Source organism: Chrysemys picta, chromosome 11 (assembly GCF_011386835.1).
Source record: "Chrysemys picta bellii isolate R12L10 chromosome 11, ASM1138683v2, whole genome shotgun sequence".
Classification (NCBI taxonomy): Eukaryota; Metazoa; Chordata; order Testudines; family Emydidae; genus Chrysemys; species Chrysemys picta.
In genome coordinates, this window is record NC_088801.1 from 30,684,195 (window position 1) to 30,699,611 (window position 15,417).

Genomic DNA, 15,417 nt, shown 5'->3' on the forward strand with positions numbered 1-15,417 from the left:
CTATTTTGATGGCCGTTTGGTGGCCACATGAAATGAATTGTGTTCTCGTTCCAGCTCTGGTCAAGAAGTATCTAGGTCATAAAATCACCAGCACAATTGGTTCTAATTGTCACCTTTATGATTGTTTCAACAGCAATTTCTAGCTTGAATGGTCCTGAAGCTGGAATTACCTTCCCAACAGTAGAGACAGTCCCTCCAGGACAGGATTGAGACACATTGGTGAGGCAATGTGGGGAAACTTGCATTGCTTATGTCCATGCTGTACCTGTTCAGTGGATAATCAGCTTCATTCTCCAGGGGTGTTTATCTAGCATCTTTCATACGCCAGTTAATTAACTCTCAATTGGTGAACTTGATGGGGTCTGATTCTTCAGAAATGCTTTTCAACCACAACTTCAGAAGTCAATGGAAGTTACAGGTGCTCAGCACCACTGAAAGTCAGGCCCACAATGAAATACTTTTTAAAGAAAATAAGTAATTCTCACTTGAATGTCCAGGAATGGAGTCTGGTTTATTTTATTTTTTTAATAAAACAGCAATACAACTTCATAAGAGCTAACCACTGGGTTTTCACAAATCAACGAGCAAATAAACAAGGCTGAATAATACAATGAGCACTGTGTTTTGTTTGTACAATGAAGAATTGTCTTTTTTTTGTTGTTGTTGCATCTAGCCAATACATAATTGCCTTTTATGTAGGACAAAAAATTCAAAACAATATTTGGTGCTGCTGAAAACGTAAAACTAGTTATTAAAAGAGCCATTATTCTAGCAGGTATGGTAGATTCCCCTGACTAACACTGAGTTCCAACTTCCTTTCTAACCTCCTCTCTCACTCTTGTTCTGTTGCTGACCACTTTCCCAAACAAATTCCTTCTGGGATGAAATTTGCCAAGCTTGTTTCAGCCCAAGATGAATTTTTCTTTAAAACATTTGAACAGTGTCAGCTCATGCATACTGTAGTTATTCAAGAGTTTACAAATATACTGAAATGTGCTCAGGCAACTTAAAACAGCTAATGCTTCAAATGTGCCTGGTTTTGAAAATCTCACTAAGATCTGAGATTTAAGCTGCGTTTAAAGAATATTCAGTATTTTTAAAACTGATAAGAAATGTTGTGAGAAAAACTTGGATCCAAAATGGCAGCATTTGAAGAGTACTGACTTTCAGTGTTGTGGGTTTTATCAGGTAGACAGACAGACACAAACACATGATATGTGCCATATATATGTATGTGTATAAAATGCTGACCTCTAATTTTTATGGTACAGTATCTATACAGTTATCTAATTTACCATAACTGATGGAAGATTCACAAAAGATACATATGAGCTGTCTGGATATTAGTTGCCACAGCTGCTCATGGATAAGTTAACCATTCACGTCATGTTTAGCCAGCATGCTTTCTCCCTCCCCCCCCCCAACTTTTTTTTTGGAGAGAGAGAGAGAGAGAGAGAGAGAGAGAGAATGAATTAATGTAAGCTCTGAATTGAAAACAATTACATCTCCTCCCACAGTAGCTGATGATACTCTGGCTACAGCTGACACAGGCTACTAAGGAAGGAATTTTATTACGAAGTGATGCTCTGGGAAAGGGGAAAAGATACTTGCCAAAAAGGAGCTGCTTTTAGTTACTGGAGATATTCTCATATAGCGTAAAATTATGTTAACTTTTTTTGTATTCATTTTATATTTAACTTAATCATATTAACTAAAATATATGGACTGAAACAAAAATATCTATTACTGTAATGAAACCATTTAGTGCAGATCTGAAGTAATATATTATTCTCTGTTTCCTAAAGATTCAGAATATATCAACCCAAGAATGAGTTTAATTGAAACATGAACATTTTAACAGCAAATGCCAACATTTACAAAATGAATTATATATAGTGCCAGCCATTCAGACCCAAAAATTAAGAGGTGCCCTCAGATGATACTAATGGTATTAGATGCTGGATGTAACTGTTTGTAATTACACCAGTGCATTCCAGATTAAAGATATATATTAAGGAGCACTACCAGGGTGTGGGCCAGAGGAGGAACCTTTGTGGATTTATTGCTTTGTCAAATGAAACATTATGTGCTTATTTTCTGTTAATCTATATTTACATGTTTATGCAATTAGCCCTTTATTCCATCAGCACAAAGTGGAAACGGACTGGTGATAGTACAAGGCGGCTTTAGTGCACCGTAAGACACCAACATAAACAGATTTCAAAACAGAGAGCATTGCTGTTGCAAACAGTTGTCTCTTTTATTATCGTTACTGCACTCTCTAGTTTTACTGGAACTGTTCTGCTGCCAACTAATTACCAGAATGGCAAATAGCATGGGTCATTTTCTGCTGCATGCAGCTACAGAATTTCCAATTAGTTCAAAAATTTCTAGTGTCTGAATCTTGTTACAAGAAAAGGATGGGGGAGATGGGGATGGATAAACTTTAAATCAGGTTGTATTATATTTAGCAAACTGTTGTTTTTATTTTTCTCCTGTGGATGCTTCTGCATGATTTCAAAATGAAATACAGAGGTTAAATTTTCACAGTGTATTATGAAACTACATACAAAAAGGATATAATGATGACTTGATATGACATGAAGCGATACGTCTTGAAAAAACAAAATGAACTCTCAGCTTAGGCAAATTCCCCACCTCAGTTTATAAATGCATCATGGACTCAAATTCATCAATTCTTTGTTTAGTGTTTCCTTTTCTGATCTTGCGATAGGAGATTGTATTGTATCTAGAATAACTATGTCTGGAGATATCATTTTTTTTCCCTGAGCCTGGCTGCTCCTCAGGTTTCTCCGCCTGGAAGTTAAAACTGGGGCTGGTAGGAGGGCATTCCTCCCTGTCATTTTCTTGCTTCTTTAAAGGAGACTCCCCACCATTTTCTTTCTTGCTTTCTATCAGCTGCACTTCCTTCTCCTCGTCCTCTTCCACATTCTCTCTTTCTAATTGTGTATCAGCTTTAATTTGCTCCTTGGGTTCAAGCATCCGCGCTTCTTCCTGGGCTCCTGCTGTTTGGAACTCCTTGGCCTCATTAGCATGAGTAGCGGTTTCTTCCTGAGGTTGCTCTGTGTTCCTTTCCTCCTGTCTAGTTATTTCACATTCTTTGGTGCTTACAGGTATAATCTCCTCACAGGGCCCTGTAGCAAAAACCAATTAGTTTCGGATAAAGTATGGGACGGGGGATTTCTTATGCTGCAATATGTTAAAGTTGCATTTGAATTTTAGTCTGGATTCCATAGCTCACATATGCAGATCCCCACCACCATGAAACTACAGGATAAACCGAGCAACCATTTTCCAGAACAGGACTATGCGTCAGAAGCTAACTATATCTTGAGGCTGGATTTTCTATCACTATGAACACTCAGATATGCCGTCACGCCTTCTTTGTTTATACCAACCTGCCCATTGGTGGATTTTGTAACTAGAATAACTATTTGTACCAATTTGTGGTTTTTACCAGTACCCTCCTCTATACCATCTATCACACATCCACGATCTGTCCTTGAAAAGGAGAGGGAGTGTGGTAGCACATGGGCCTGGGAGTCAGGGAGACCTAGAATCTATTCCTGGACCTGCTCTGTGATGTTAGATGAGTCACTGTGCCACTGCTTCCCTTCCAATCCTTTGTCTGTTTAGACTGGAAACTTTTGGGGCAGGAACTGTCTCTCTCATCATGTGTTTTTACAACACCTAAGCAGCATGGGGCTCTGATAATGGTTGGGGCCTCAGTACTGTAATGCAAATCATAACAACTTCCTTCTTCAAGGAGTGGTGTTTGTATGTACACACCTGAGTACTACTATCTAGTTAAAATAAATAAACCACTGGTTCAACCCCCTCAACTGCATGCAGTATTCTCCCAAGTAACTTTGTGTTCATATTGTCTTCAATCACTTCAAACCCCAGCCCTTTCTGTCCTATTGTCTCCACCTAGTCTCAGTTTAGAGCCTGATTCTGAAAATTGTTATTACTAGATATTAGTGCTCCCAGGCATAACTCATTGGCATGAATGGTACCACAGCCAGAATTGGGCCCTTCAATTGTAAATTCTTTAGGGCACAGATCATGACCTTACTTGTTTTGCAAAGTGCCATGCACATCTATAGCATTATAGATGTGATAAATAATATCAATTTGTGCACCTTCATGATGCTGGAAAGTGATGGCTTGTGACATAATGTGAAATCAAATCTAAATATAGTGAATGTTTTGCCAAGGTTCGTTTTGGCTAATGTAAATAATCAGTCTTAATGCAATGTGAAGGTCCTGAAATCAAGCTCTAAAAAGTCAGGAAATGCCAAAAAGTCAGGAAATTGGAAAGGTGTCATGGGCCATGGTTTCTCTTTCAATGTCAACACGGTCACAATCTTAGAGTCAAATGATGACTAGGCTCCTGCATGGGGGTGGTGGGTGAGAAAGGGCACAGGGAGCCTTTCTACCCTCTCGCTAAGATGGGCATGCTGGCCTGCCATCTCCTTCCAAGAGTGCAAGGAACTAATGCAGCCCATGCTCTTATGAGGCAATCTTGTGCCATTAATATTGCATTAACAAAGTGTGTATGGGGCAGAGGGAGGATTGCTGGACTTGTTTGGACTGGAGGTATCGGGGGGAAGTTGTTTTGCTTTTTTGCATGTTGATCTTTTCTGTAAAAATAATTCCAGAGCTATTTGTGGCTTGAGCTGCCAAGATCAACAGGCTTCATCAGCTAAGCTAGCACCGAAGTCAACCTCAATTATCTTGAGCATAGTTAACCATAATTCTTGGGGGTAGAGTCACAAAAAGACTTGGGTGCCTAACTGCCAGTTCAGACTCCTAAATCCCAGATTTGGGGGTTACTGGTATTCACAAAAACCCAGCTCAGCTGCCACCTAACCCTGTAAGTACCTATACTCACTCAGCACCTACATTTCAACCGTACAAATTCCTAGGTGCCTAAATTTGTGTCTCGGGGCATGCGCACTGCTGCCTAGATCTAGGCATCTGAACGCCTAAGCTCCAATGTGATTCACAAACTGAGGGAAGATAGGTGCTCCACCTCCTAGCCTATCTGTAGGGCCCGATCCAGTAGTGCTCAGAAGCTGCCTAATTCCACTCAAAATGGCTGAAGTAGGACCACCTCTCTCATAACTTTTAGCCCAGAGGTAAGGTTACTCACCTGGCTTGTGGGAGAACTCTGGTTCAAGTCCCCCCTCTGCCTGATGAGGAGAACAGGATTTGAACAGGAATTTGTCACCTCTCACATGAGTTCCTCAACCACTGGGCTATGGGATATTCTGATGGGGGCAGCCTCAGCCTCCCCAGTTGAAGCTATTTCACTTTGACTAAATACTTAAAGAGTCAGTGGGCCAAAGAGCACAGGTGAGAATGATTCGATGGCCTGGTGCCTAGGGCACTCACTTAGGAGGTGAGAGACTCAGTGTCCAGTCCCCTCACTCCAAATTATTTGGCCAAAGAGGAATAGCTTCACTACACAGCTAACGCCTGCTTGCTGTGTTCCCATCCTCCATTTTTCAGATAACAACCCCCTTAGTCTATTCCACTGGACATTATATGCAGCAACCCAGACAGGGTTTCCAAGATAGCGGAACATGGAACCAGTGTAACATCACTTCCTTGCACAGTTGTTTGCCTCCACAGAGAGAAGGTTCTACCTGCTTCTCCTGCAAAGTGTGTCACTCCACTCCTGGATCAAGAGTTACAAATGTGCTATAAATTCCCTCACCCACAACAAAGAGGTTGGCTCTCCTTACAAGCTCAACAACATCTTGCTCAAACACTATTAAGCCTATTGAGTTTTCAATCTCTTCCTGCTTCTGCAAATGAGCTTGTAAATTCCTGTAACCAAACAACTTTGCTGTGAGTGTTTTTTTAAAACCACAATATTTTTATGTGCGCACAACTAACAGCTCACCAGAATTTTCTGCTGCACATGCTCAGTCCTGTATATTCAAACCTTTAGGATTTTGTTTTAAAACCATTCGCCCTCAATACAGGCCAGATTGTGATATCCTTACTCGTGTTGAGTACACTACATGGCGAGTATCCCCAATAATGAGACTCACTGAAGAGAAAGATGTTAGGCAATGTGAGTAAGGGATAACAATCCGGCCCTAAGGGCCAGATTCTCCTCTGCATTCCTGTTCTACTCAGTTTAGGGAAGTGGGGGAGGAGAAAGTTTAGGGAAAGAGTTATGACTTCCTAATCCTGTGGGTTGGTCTACAATGACACAGTGATGAGTTAGAGTCACCTCAGGGTTTATACTATCTAAATCTTTGGCATGGGACCCTCAGCCAATAGAGAATCAGAAAGTTATGTTCTTGATCATTCTCGCCATTCTCAAGGAGGCACAGCAAAGATTTTATCCCATGAGTCATAACATTGTTCAGTAGATCCAGGATATTTTATCTCCTCAGTTCTGGATGTGTTACTGACAGACCAGACAGCATGGCATTCTAATCCTTGAGTCTGTCAGACAATGCAGCTTAAAAGGATTGAACACTGTTTCCCTTGTGGCCAGCTTTAAGGCAGGATGTGGGTCTCCAATTTGAAAGGGGGCTTTGCCATCTGGAAGAGACAGCGTCCTACACCTTCAGGAGTGGGCTCATACTGCAGATCCCTGGTTTTTATTTCATTCCCTCACCTAAGGGCAAGCACAGCATGCTGCATAGCAATCGGCTCAGCACAAAGACTTCGCAGCATTTTGCAGCAAGTAGGCTTTTTCCTACCCTGTGAGAGGCTGTAGGAAAGCACAGTGAGACCCCAGATGAATGGAATCAAGCAGGAGTCCATCCTAGCATTCTAGGAAATTTTGGTATTTCTAGGCCCCATTAACTCATACTCTACTATTGGTTATCAGCCCTTTAGCCTTCCTCCATTTATAAGAGTAAGACCCTTCCCGGAGATCCAATTAAAAACATTGGAACAGAACTGCAATAACTTAGACAATGTTTTCATCATGGTATCAATGAGAGCAGACAGGCATTTTTCCAAATGTAATTTGTTTTAAAAAAAGAAACTTAAAAAACAGAAGAAAAAAAAGACTAAAAAGACAAGAAAAGTGGGAGTTGCGGGAATAACCTGCTGGTTTGAGTTTTTGGAATTAAAATGAATTTTAAATGAACTGGATTTATATAAGTGAACATACAATTTGTTAATCTCGCCTTAGGAAATGATGAGTCATCATATGTTCACTTGTTTAGTGCAGACAATTGGTTCATCTACTCTGGTTTCTAACAGTAATTGTATCATTGCTTACACTTGATGCCTCAAGGGAAGAAAAACCTCAAGAAACACGATTTTTGTATTTTGCCTTTAGGGGAACCCCCACTCTAAATCAGTGTATGCCCTGAAATATGAGACGTTTTCTCTCAAAGAATCAGCAGAAATCAGAAGATGGAGACATATTAGGTCATCTAAACCATACAATTCTGCCAGAGAAGGATTAGTCCCTAGAACTAAGGTAATGGAGCTTTCTGTAGGAAACCATTCCAAAGTCTAATAGATTTAATCTTTGGGACATTTTGCCTGATATTTAAAGTCATCTTATTTAGCTCCAAATATATGGTATTTGTATGTGTTTGTTATTTTTCCAATGCAAAACAGATGTTACTAAAATCTGTGATCCTTACACTCATGAGAGGGAAATAAAAGATTTTCAAGAGAAAGGAAAATGAGTCCCAAGTTTCAGTGAGCTGTTCAATTAAGATTCAGCCTATCCTTCATTCATTCATTAAATGTAAGACATAAAGCTAAAATTAAATCTCAATTAAGCACTGGTTTCTGTGTGCTGAAAGCCTCAATAACCTGGCTTTGAGGAGCTTTCAGCAAAGAAATAAGTTTTAATTAACATTGCCTTTTTCCCCCCTCTGTGAAACCTTCTTGCTCCAATGCCACAATTAAAAAGTGGGCATTTGCTAACAATTACCACAGGGTGGTATCTGAGATACACTATCACACTTGCCCTTTATAATTAGAATAAGAAGCTATGTGGTAACTATGTGGTGTCTGTTACCAAATGTTGATATTTTAATAGTACCACTGTTCTTCCTCTTTATGGTTCTGAGAAGATGTAACAGTATCTGGCATCATAAATACCAGGAATCTCATTAAAATTTGTGCAATCCATAGTATTGTGAGGTCCCAGAATGATACATTCTGAGATATCATCAGTGAACCAGGAAGTTCTGAAAGAATTTCAGAGGAGGGAAGATAGAATAAAGAAGAGGCTAGTTTAAAGTTATTTCTGTGCTGAATGCCTCCCCCCCACCCCCACAGCCTTGTGAAGGTGGACAATCAGTTCAGAAAGGAGTTATGAGGACTGATGATTTCCCCATTGTTGTTGCCCTATAAAGGTGACAAAGAGTTGGGAGCTACTGGAAAATGTATCATTCGTGCACTGTCTTTTGCCATTAGGTCTTTCAATGAGATGGTAGTAGATGGATTCAGTGAGAATCTGAAATAAAGGAGAACTGCGAAGTGAATATCATCATTGTGTTTGTTCCATTTAGTGTTGAAAGATGGCCTCACCTCATGATCTCACACTATTAATGCCCCTCCTCCCCCACTTCCCTTGTTTTGCCAGAGACTTTGGCAAGATTTTTGGAGGACCTAGACTGGTGATATCAAAGGAAGCTGACACCTCAGCAGATGGTCTCACAGCTAATTAGGAATGGGATGTTGAAGCTTGCACATCCCCTTCCACCTCAATATCCCTGCCACCTCAATTGAGATGGGAGAGCTGCAACTCAGTTTCAGCCTTGTAGGAGGTAATGCTCATTGGAGGCAGTGTAACTGGACTGGAAGTTAGGAGATCTACTTTCGATTCTACTTTTGATTTCCAGCTCCACTGCTGACCTGATGTGTGAATTTGTGCAAGTCGCTTCACATTTCTGCACCTCTTTTTCACTTCCCACCCTTTGTCTGTCTTGTTACTTAGACTGCAGGCTCTTCAGGGCAAGCTGTCACTCATGTATTTATACAGTATCTAACTTAATGGGAGCCTTATCACAGCTGGGTCCTTTAGGTACTACTGTAATACAAAAAATAATTAATAATCCCACCATCCAGGCCCTCCAGAGATCTTACCCAAAATTGTCCCTTCACCAAAAAAAGAAGGTAGTCAAGATCTGATATTTCTAAAGTAATAAAACAAACAGGAAAATAAACTTTCCATTATAAAAATAATCACAGTTGGATTTCCTGCCGTGCAGATAGCAGGGAAGTAGAAAATACTGACCCACCAGAATGAAGAAAGACCTAAAGGAGGTTTCCATGACTGCCAGGAAAATAGCTAAAGATCTTGGGGGAATGACTAAAAAGGACACTGGAAACTGAAACAAGATAAGAGGATTGTTATGGGTGGATGGGGGAAGAGGAATTTAATTGTGTGGTGAAAGTGTCCTTGCCTTGGGAAAGAGCTGTTAGAAGAGCCAATGCAACCGGGGTAGGTATTCTACAAGTGGCTCATTTGGGGCCCAATCCTGTTCTTATTGAAATCTATTGGTGTTTTGCCATTGAGGTCAATGGGAGAATGATCAGGCCCTTATTGGGAACCAGGATTCTAGCAAGCCTTGGGAATAAACTATACAGTGAGGGAGGCAAAACAGGCTCATTAGACCAGTTTTCCAACCATCTCACCCTCTCCCTACACTGTATTTTTACAGCGCAACAGTGACATCCAGTCGCCAGCTGGATTAATCACAGGTGGTTTGTATATTCCCTCAAGACATATTCTATACTTGCTTCTCCCATTCAAAGGTGGCAGACTACATTTAGATGGGTATCTCCTATTTGTCCTATTTGGCACATCTCTATTTTAAATGACGCTTTAATGTTGCAACAAATGATCTATTCAACATTTTGCCTGTGGGGTCCTAAGTATTAATTAGGCTAAATTGGTTAGGTACTAAAAAGCTGCCTGCAATTTAGAGATAAAGTGCTTGTGGCCAGGCATTGGGGAGAGGGGAGTCTGTGAAAGATTACTTACTAGGTTTTATTGTACACTTGTAAGGCAATACCGTTGGAACATAGATGTCACTTTAAGAAGGGAAAGCCTCCATCATGATTTACTTTCTCAAACCTATGGAGCTTCTATGAAATATAATGTAGCCACTGATAAATGTTTATATATTGTTCCTTTCCTTAATCAAAGCAAGTGTAATTATCCTCAGATTCTGAGGATACCATATGTGGTAGTATGTATACAGTTCTTCTGCACCTATCCCTGAAAGTTCCATATAGTAATTCTCTTTATTCATATGACTTTAACATTGATTCAAGTGTGAAAAATATTTCAGAGTTATTTTTCTGTATTTTTCTAAATAGATCTATGCTGCATTTGGTTACTATTCATGTGCAAGCTAGTATGGTAAGAGCTGGAGATACTACATGAATGATATTACAGTCAGATGGGCTTATGAAAAAGAAAGGTAACTATAGCAATCCCTTCTCTAAACAGATACGCTAATTATCAGATACGCTAATTCAGGCACGTTGTACCTTGCAGTACCAGTGATGTTTTCTAAGGTTCTGCAGTGCTATAAATCATGAGTGACTTACTGCTCATTGCAGAATAAGAATTCGGATAAGTTTCCTATCTTGTTATTTGGAAAAATAAATACCCATGCAATTGTTCTCTTCAAAAGTCATCCCTATGTTCATATGGTCAGCAAAATACCATACATCAGACAGCATTTCTCATTACCTTCTCTTGATTTTTCTTCATCAGTTCTTGTGTTCTCGGAAGGGATGTCAGCTGATCCCTCCTCTAGAGTTGCATTGTTTTCCTCTTGTTTTTCTTTAGAGGACACAAGACAGTGAGAAAGTGACTAATGACAGGAGTTAGTAATGATGATGATGACTAGTTTTCATAGTTACATACTGTCACCTGTATATGATAAGTGGAAACTAAAAACTGCTTATCTCTTGAGCTCTTACTACATCTTGCTGTGCTTGTAGCAATACTGTAGACAGCTAATAATTTCTCTTTCTCGTTGTTTCCATTCCTTGTTAGTTCAAATTTATATCTGATTGTGAATCACCTCTTATCCTGGTTTAGGTCTATTCATGTGTGTGGAGTTTCTGATAACATGTAAATTACATTCTATTATTCATTATGCTATATGTAAAATAAAGGATTGGGTTTTCTTCCCAAACAAATTGAAAAGAGACCGTATTGTACTTTACCTTCGCATTGCTTCTCCCCATCGAGAGCACCACATATTGTGTTGTCCTCTACTAAATTCTTGTTATCCTCTTGATTTTCCTTTTTAAGTGGAGCTTCAGGACTGGTTTCTGCATTTTCACATGGAACTGTCCCAACAGATTTTGCTATTTCATCAATAATATCAATGACCTGAAGCTGAGTTTTTTCAGGTGGTACATTCCCATTGTACTCAAGTATGCTAGATGCAATTGGGACTTCTTCGGTCATGATTACTGTAGTGTCCAATTAATTCCTTTGGGTCGTACACTTCCACTGAAGTCCCAGTATCCTACAACCACTGCAGAAAAAATAAGCTATACACCTTATTACCTTTCTTACTGTTCTACCTCCCCCCCTCGAATAGTCAAAAGCTTCTCTTCTTCTGAAGGCGTTGTAGCAAAACAGAGAACAGAGTAACAATGTCAGGATTTGTCTAGGATTTGCCAGCAGTCCCCTTCTACAAAACTATCCAATCAGCACCTTGCTTGTTGCTTAGAGTCTTCCAGTTGCATAATTAAATGCACCATTTTAATTTACATAAACAAACAATCTGAAGCAACAAAGCTTTTGTGCTGGCATGCAGAGCGGGTCTTTCAGCATGTCAGCCCCATGGTAATAAACAGAGATTTTGTACTCTTGTCACAATGGCTCTTTGTGCGTTCGCCTTGTAACAGGAGCAACAATTGTTCTAAATCTTTAAGCCATAGTGAGTGACCACCTTTATTCATATTAGTTATGTGTAACCAGCTTAACATTCCCAACCAGGTTTATGTTCTGGTAAACCTTGAAATACTGTTGGTCAGACAATGGCTTCATTTTCTATTTGGTAAGAAATAAACTAGCTTGTTTAATAAGTGCACATATTTTGCATACAATACAGTATAATGCCACTTTCTTTAGTACAGCATCACTCAGGCCAACTGTGTCCAAAAATGCTTTACAGAGATAGGGCTAAACTATGAGAGGTGCTGAGCGCCTGCCACGGGCATTTAATTCAGTGGAAGCTGCAAGCCCTCAGCATCTTTCAAGATTTTGCACTTAGAAATAAGACCAGAGAATTAAAATGAAAAACAGCAGCAGGACGGGCACGAGGGACAGAAACATTTTGAGATGAGTTTTGAAATGAGAAGGTGAGTCGATGAGGCGGAGAGCTCCAGATGACAGGATATTTCTAAGTGTTACCGTGTGTAGTAGAAAAACTTCCAGTAGAATGAAGATAAAGTCACAGCAAACAGCGTGGCTCATAGTATAACATATCAACAGTGTTTCCCCATTTTACCAATCCAAGTTTTAGTCCCAGCAACAATAATATTCCCTATGTTAAAGGAACATAATAGGGGCAGTGGCATGAGACTAATACGTACATCACTGATTATCAACCTGACCTACAAGCTAACTGAGTTTGAGAAACTTTCTAAGGTACAGTACTCACAAAGAATGAGTGAACTCATTGCTGTAGTTCACTGGGAAGCAGTTGGCTGGACCTGGGTGTCAGAGTCATTTTCTGCCCATAGCTGGACCTGTCCTCACAGTCTCTTTCACAAGCCTAGCATCTGAAGCCAAGTTTACATAAGAATGAAATCTTCTGCTTTAAATGTCTTTTCATGTCACTACTGTTACACCCTGACACCCCAATATCCACCACTGTCATGTAATTAGGATATGTCTTATACAAAGTATGCCTAGTGAGGTGTCATTCTAAAAGTTTTGATCTGCTAGACAGTGATATCTCATTGGATTGTATGTGCTATCATTGTTTGTGAAGTTTGGCTATGTATGTGTTTCTGAAACATGTCCTGAGGTTGAAAACACCCAAAAGCAGCCTTTCAGGTACGACAGTAAAAAGGCCAAATAATGTTAATGGCTTACTGAGGAAATGCACACAAGCACAAGGATTACCCCAGGAACTGTGTACAATAGAAGTCTCTCAGAGATAGCACTACACACTGGGAACTGTTTGACCCAGGTCACAGCAAAAGAGCAAGTGGGGAGAAGATACAAAAAGGGGAAAATGACATGATGTGGAGGGGATCTCACTCTCCCTACAACAACACACCTGGAAAAACCTGAGGAACAGACTGAACTGTGGGAAGTGAAGGTCCCAGGCTAGAGGGATTTTTAGGCTGTGTATGAAAACCTGGGAAAGCCAAGGCAACTTGTGCCTTAAGAATCTGCCAGCCTGTTTATCACTCAGGGTGAGAATTTGCTAATTTATATCTTACCTATCTAGTGTGTTAAGCTCAGTTTGCGGTTTTTGTTTATTTACAAAGGTAATCTGCTTTGCTCTATTTGCTATCCCTTATAATCACTTAAAATTTACCTTTTGTAGTTAATATACGTATTTCTTGTTAATAACATAACCCAGTTTGTGCAATTCATATCGGGAGTGGGAGGGGGTGCAAGAAGCTGTGCACATCTCTCTCCACATTGAGGGAGAGGGCGAATTTTTATGAGCTTGTGCTGTGCAGGTCTTTCTATACAAGCGCAAGACAGTATTATCTTGGATTTATCTCCCAAAAGGGGTGTGCACGTGAGTGCTGGGAGAGTCCTCTCACACAGAGCTGACTTCAGTCTGTGTCTGCAGTTGAGTGTGGCCCTACCCGTGTGTGTGTGTGTGTGTGTGTGCATGTGCGTGAGCGCTGCAAGAGGCTGGAGAGCCTAATTTAGCAAAACAGGAAGAGGGAATCCAGGCTGGTGGAGCAGGAGAGGCTCAGTGAAATCCCAGTACATCAGGTGGTATCATAAAAATGAGTTTGGTGTAAATGATTTGTAATTGTTTTAACTTTTCATGAGTATAAAATCTTGAATGTGGATTGAGCATATGCAAGCATAGGTAGCCACAAGGAAAGAAATTGGATACTTGGAAAATAGGTTAAGAGTGCAATAGGTAATTTTAAAACCATACGCTGCTGCTGCTGCTGTACCCCCTGATATAAAAAGAACATTCAGGACTGTTCAAATGGCCTCCTTAAAGCGGAGCTCTAATTTATGGCAATGAAATGTGACATGTTCTTATTTGGCAGTCAGTCTTGTTCCCAATGCTTTTCCCAATGGGCAACACCCCTGAATTGGAGGCAGAAATGGAGCTTAGCTGAGCATCTCCAATGTCTTGGTTTGCAAAGTATGCTGTCAGTGACAGTTGTGAGGCCCACTTAGTACAATGTATATACCAATATATTGATATTGACTATTAATGGGTTGGCTTAGGAGAGCTAGAGTGGTTCAATGTGCTACTTTGATGCCATGATACTTATTGCATTCATTCATCATCATGCATTCTGAAAGACAGAAGTGTTCTTTCCATTCTATGTTAAAGGCCAATGTAGTTAATTAAAGAAAAATCAAACACTTGGTGTTCCATGCCGAGCCTCACTCTGGGCCATTTTCACCACTCCTATGACATAAAGAGACCAGAAAGGTGGCAGATGTCCTAAGAGACACCCTAGGTGGCATAGAGCTGCCATAGGCCATCCTCCCCAGGCCACCAGCCTCCAGTGTCAGTGGGGATCCTGGGGGGAGTGACTTGAGCACTGCAGCACTCTGGTAATACTCAGCTGGTGGACCAACCCTTCATGGCCATATCCAGCAGGTTATAGGTTAGAGCAGCCCCAAACCATACCAGTATCAGCTTGCTCCAAATGCTTCTAACCAGAGCTGTGTTATAACATGGGCTTTCACCCTGGGGTCACAAACAGGAGTCAGAAGTTTACAATCACCTTTCCCATATTGCTAAATGGGAGGGAGTATCGGGAAAGGAGGTCCCAATATGGGAAAGGTTAAAAAGCACTAATCTAATCTACCTCTAGTATGCCAGTCACCATGGTATTTAGCATTACTTCCATTGCCAACAGAGCCAGGGTATCTATAATATCCACAACTGGTCAGAGGACTTCAGTTTTGTGTCCGATAGAAATAATGGCCAGTCCAGCAGCCATTTCATTTGAAACATGACTGGCATCTTTGTAGTATCCTACATTTTTTATTAGAACAACAGGCTTGATATTAGGAATGAGCACCCAGATCTGATTCAACAAGAATTGACCCAAACTTTTGTCCCAGTTTTCAACCAAAAACAAAAAGCTTTTTCTAGGTACCTAAAAGTTCTAGGAAGTCCTTTTACTCCTTCTCTAACTGACTTCTAAACTCCTAACCTTACTGAACTCCAACATCATGGCTTAGTATTTCCTGCTATA

At 40.4% G+C, this 15,417-nt stretch overlaps 1 protein-coding gene across 1 annotated transcript; it reads right to left on the bottom strand.

The window, feature by feature from the left end:
* Window positions 1-485: 485 nt before the first annotated feature.
* ERMN (ermin) lies at window positions 486-11,882 on the bottom strand. Its single transcript, XM_005296934.4, has 3 exons — window positions 11,206-11,882; window positions 10,724-10,816; window positions 486-3,155 (listed from the first exon to the last, which is right to left on the bottom strand). Exons 1-3 carry the CDS (start codon window positions 11,450-11,452, stop codon window positions 2,665-2,667), a joined length of 831 nt encoding a protein of 276 aa, XP_005296991.2. The 5' UTR covers window positions 11,453-11,882; the 3' UTR covers window positions 486-2,664.
* Window positions 11,883-15,417: the final 3,535 nt, after the last annotated feature.

Coding starts and splice junctions, on each gene's coding strand:
- ERMN (XM_005296934.4), bottom strand. CDS start 11,452: ATGACCGAAGAAGTCCCAATTGCATCTAGCATACTTGAGTACAATGGG. Junction 10,817..11,205: donor TGGGGAGAAGCAATGCGAAG/GTAAAGTACAAT, acceptor TGTCCTCTAAAG/AAAAACAAGAGGAAAACAAT. Junction 3,156..10,723: donor TGAAGAAAAATCAAGAGAAG/GTAATGAGAAAT, acceptor TTTTTGCTACAG/GGCCCTGTGAGGAGATTATA.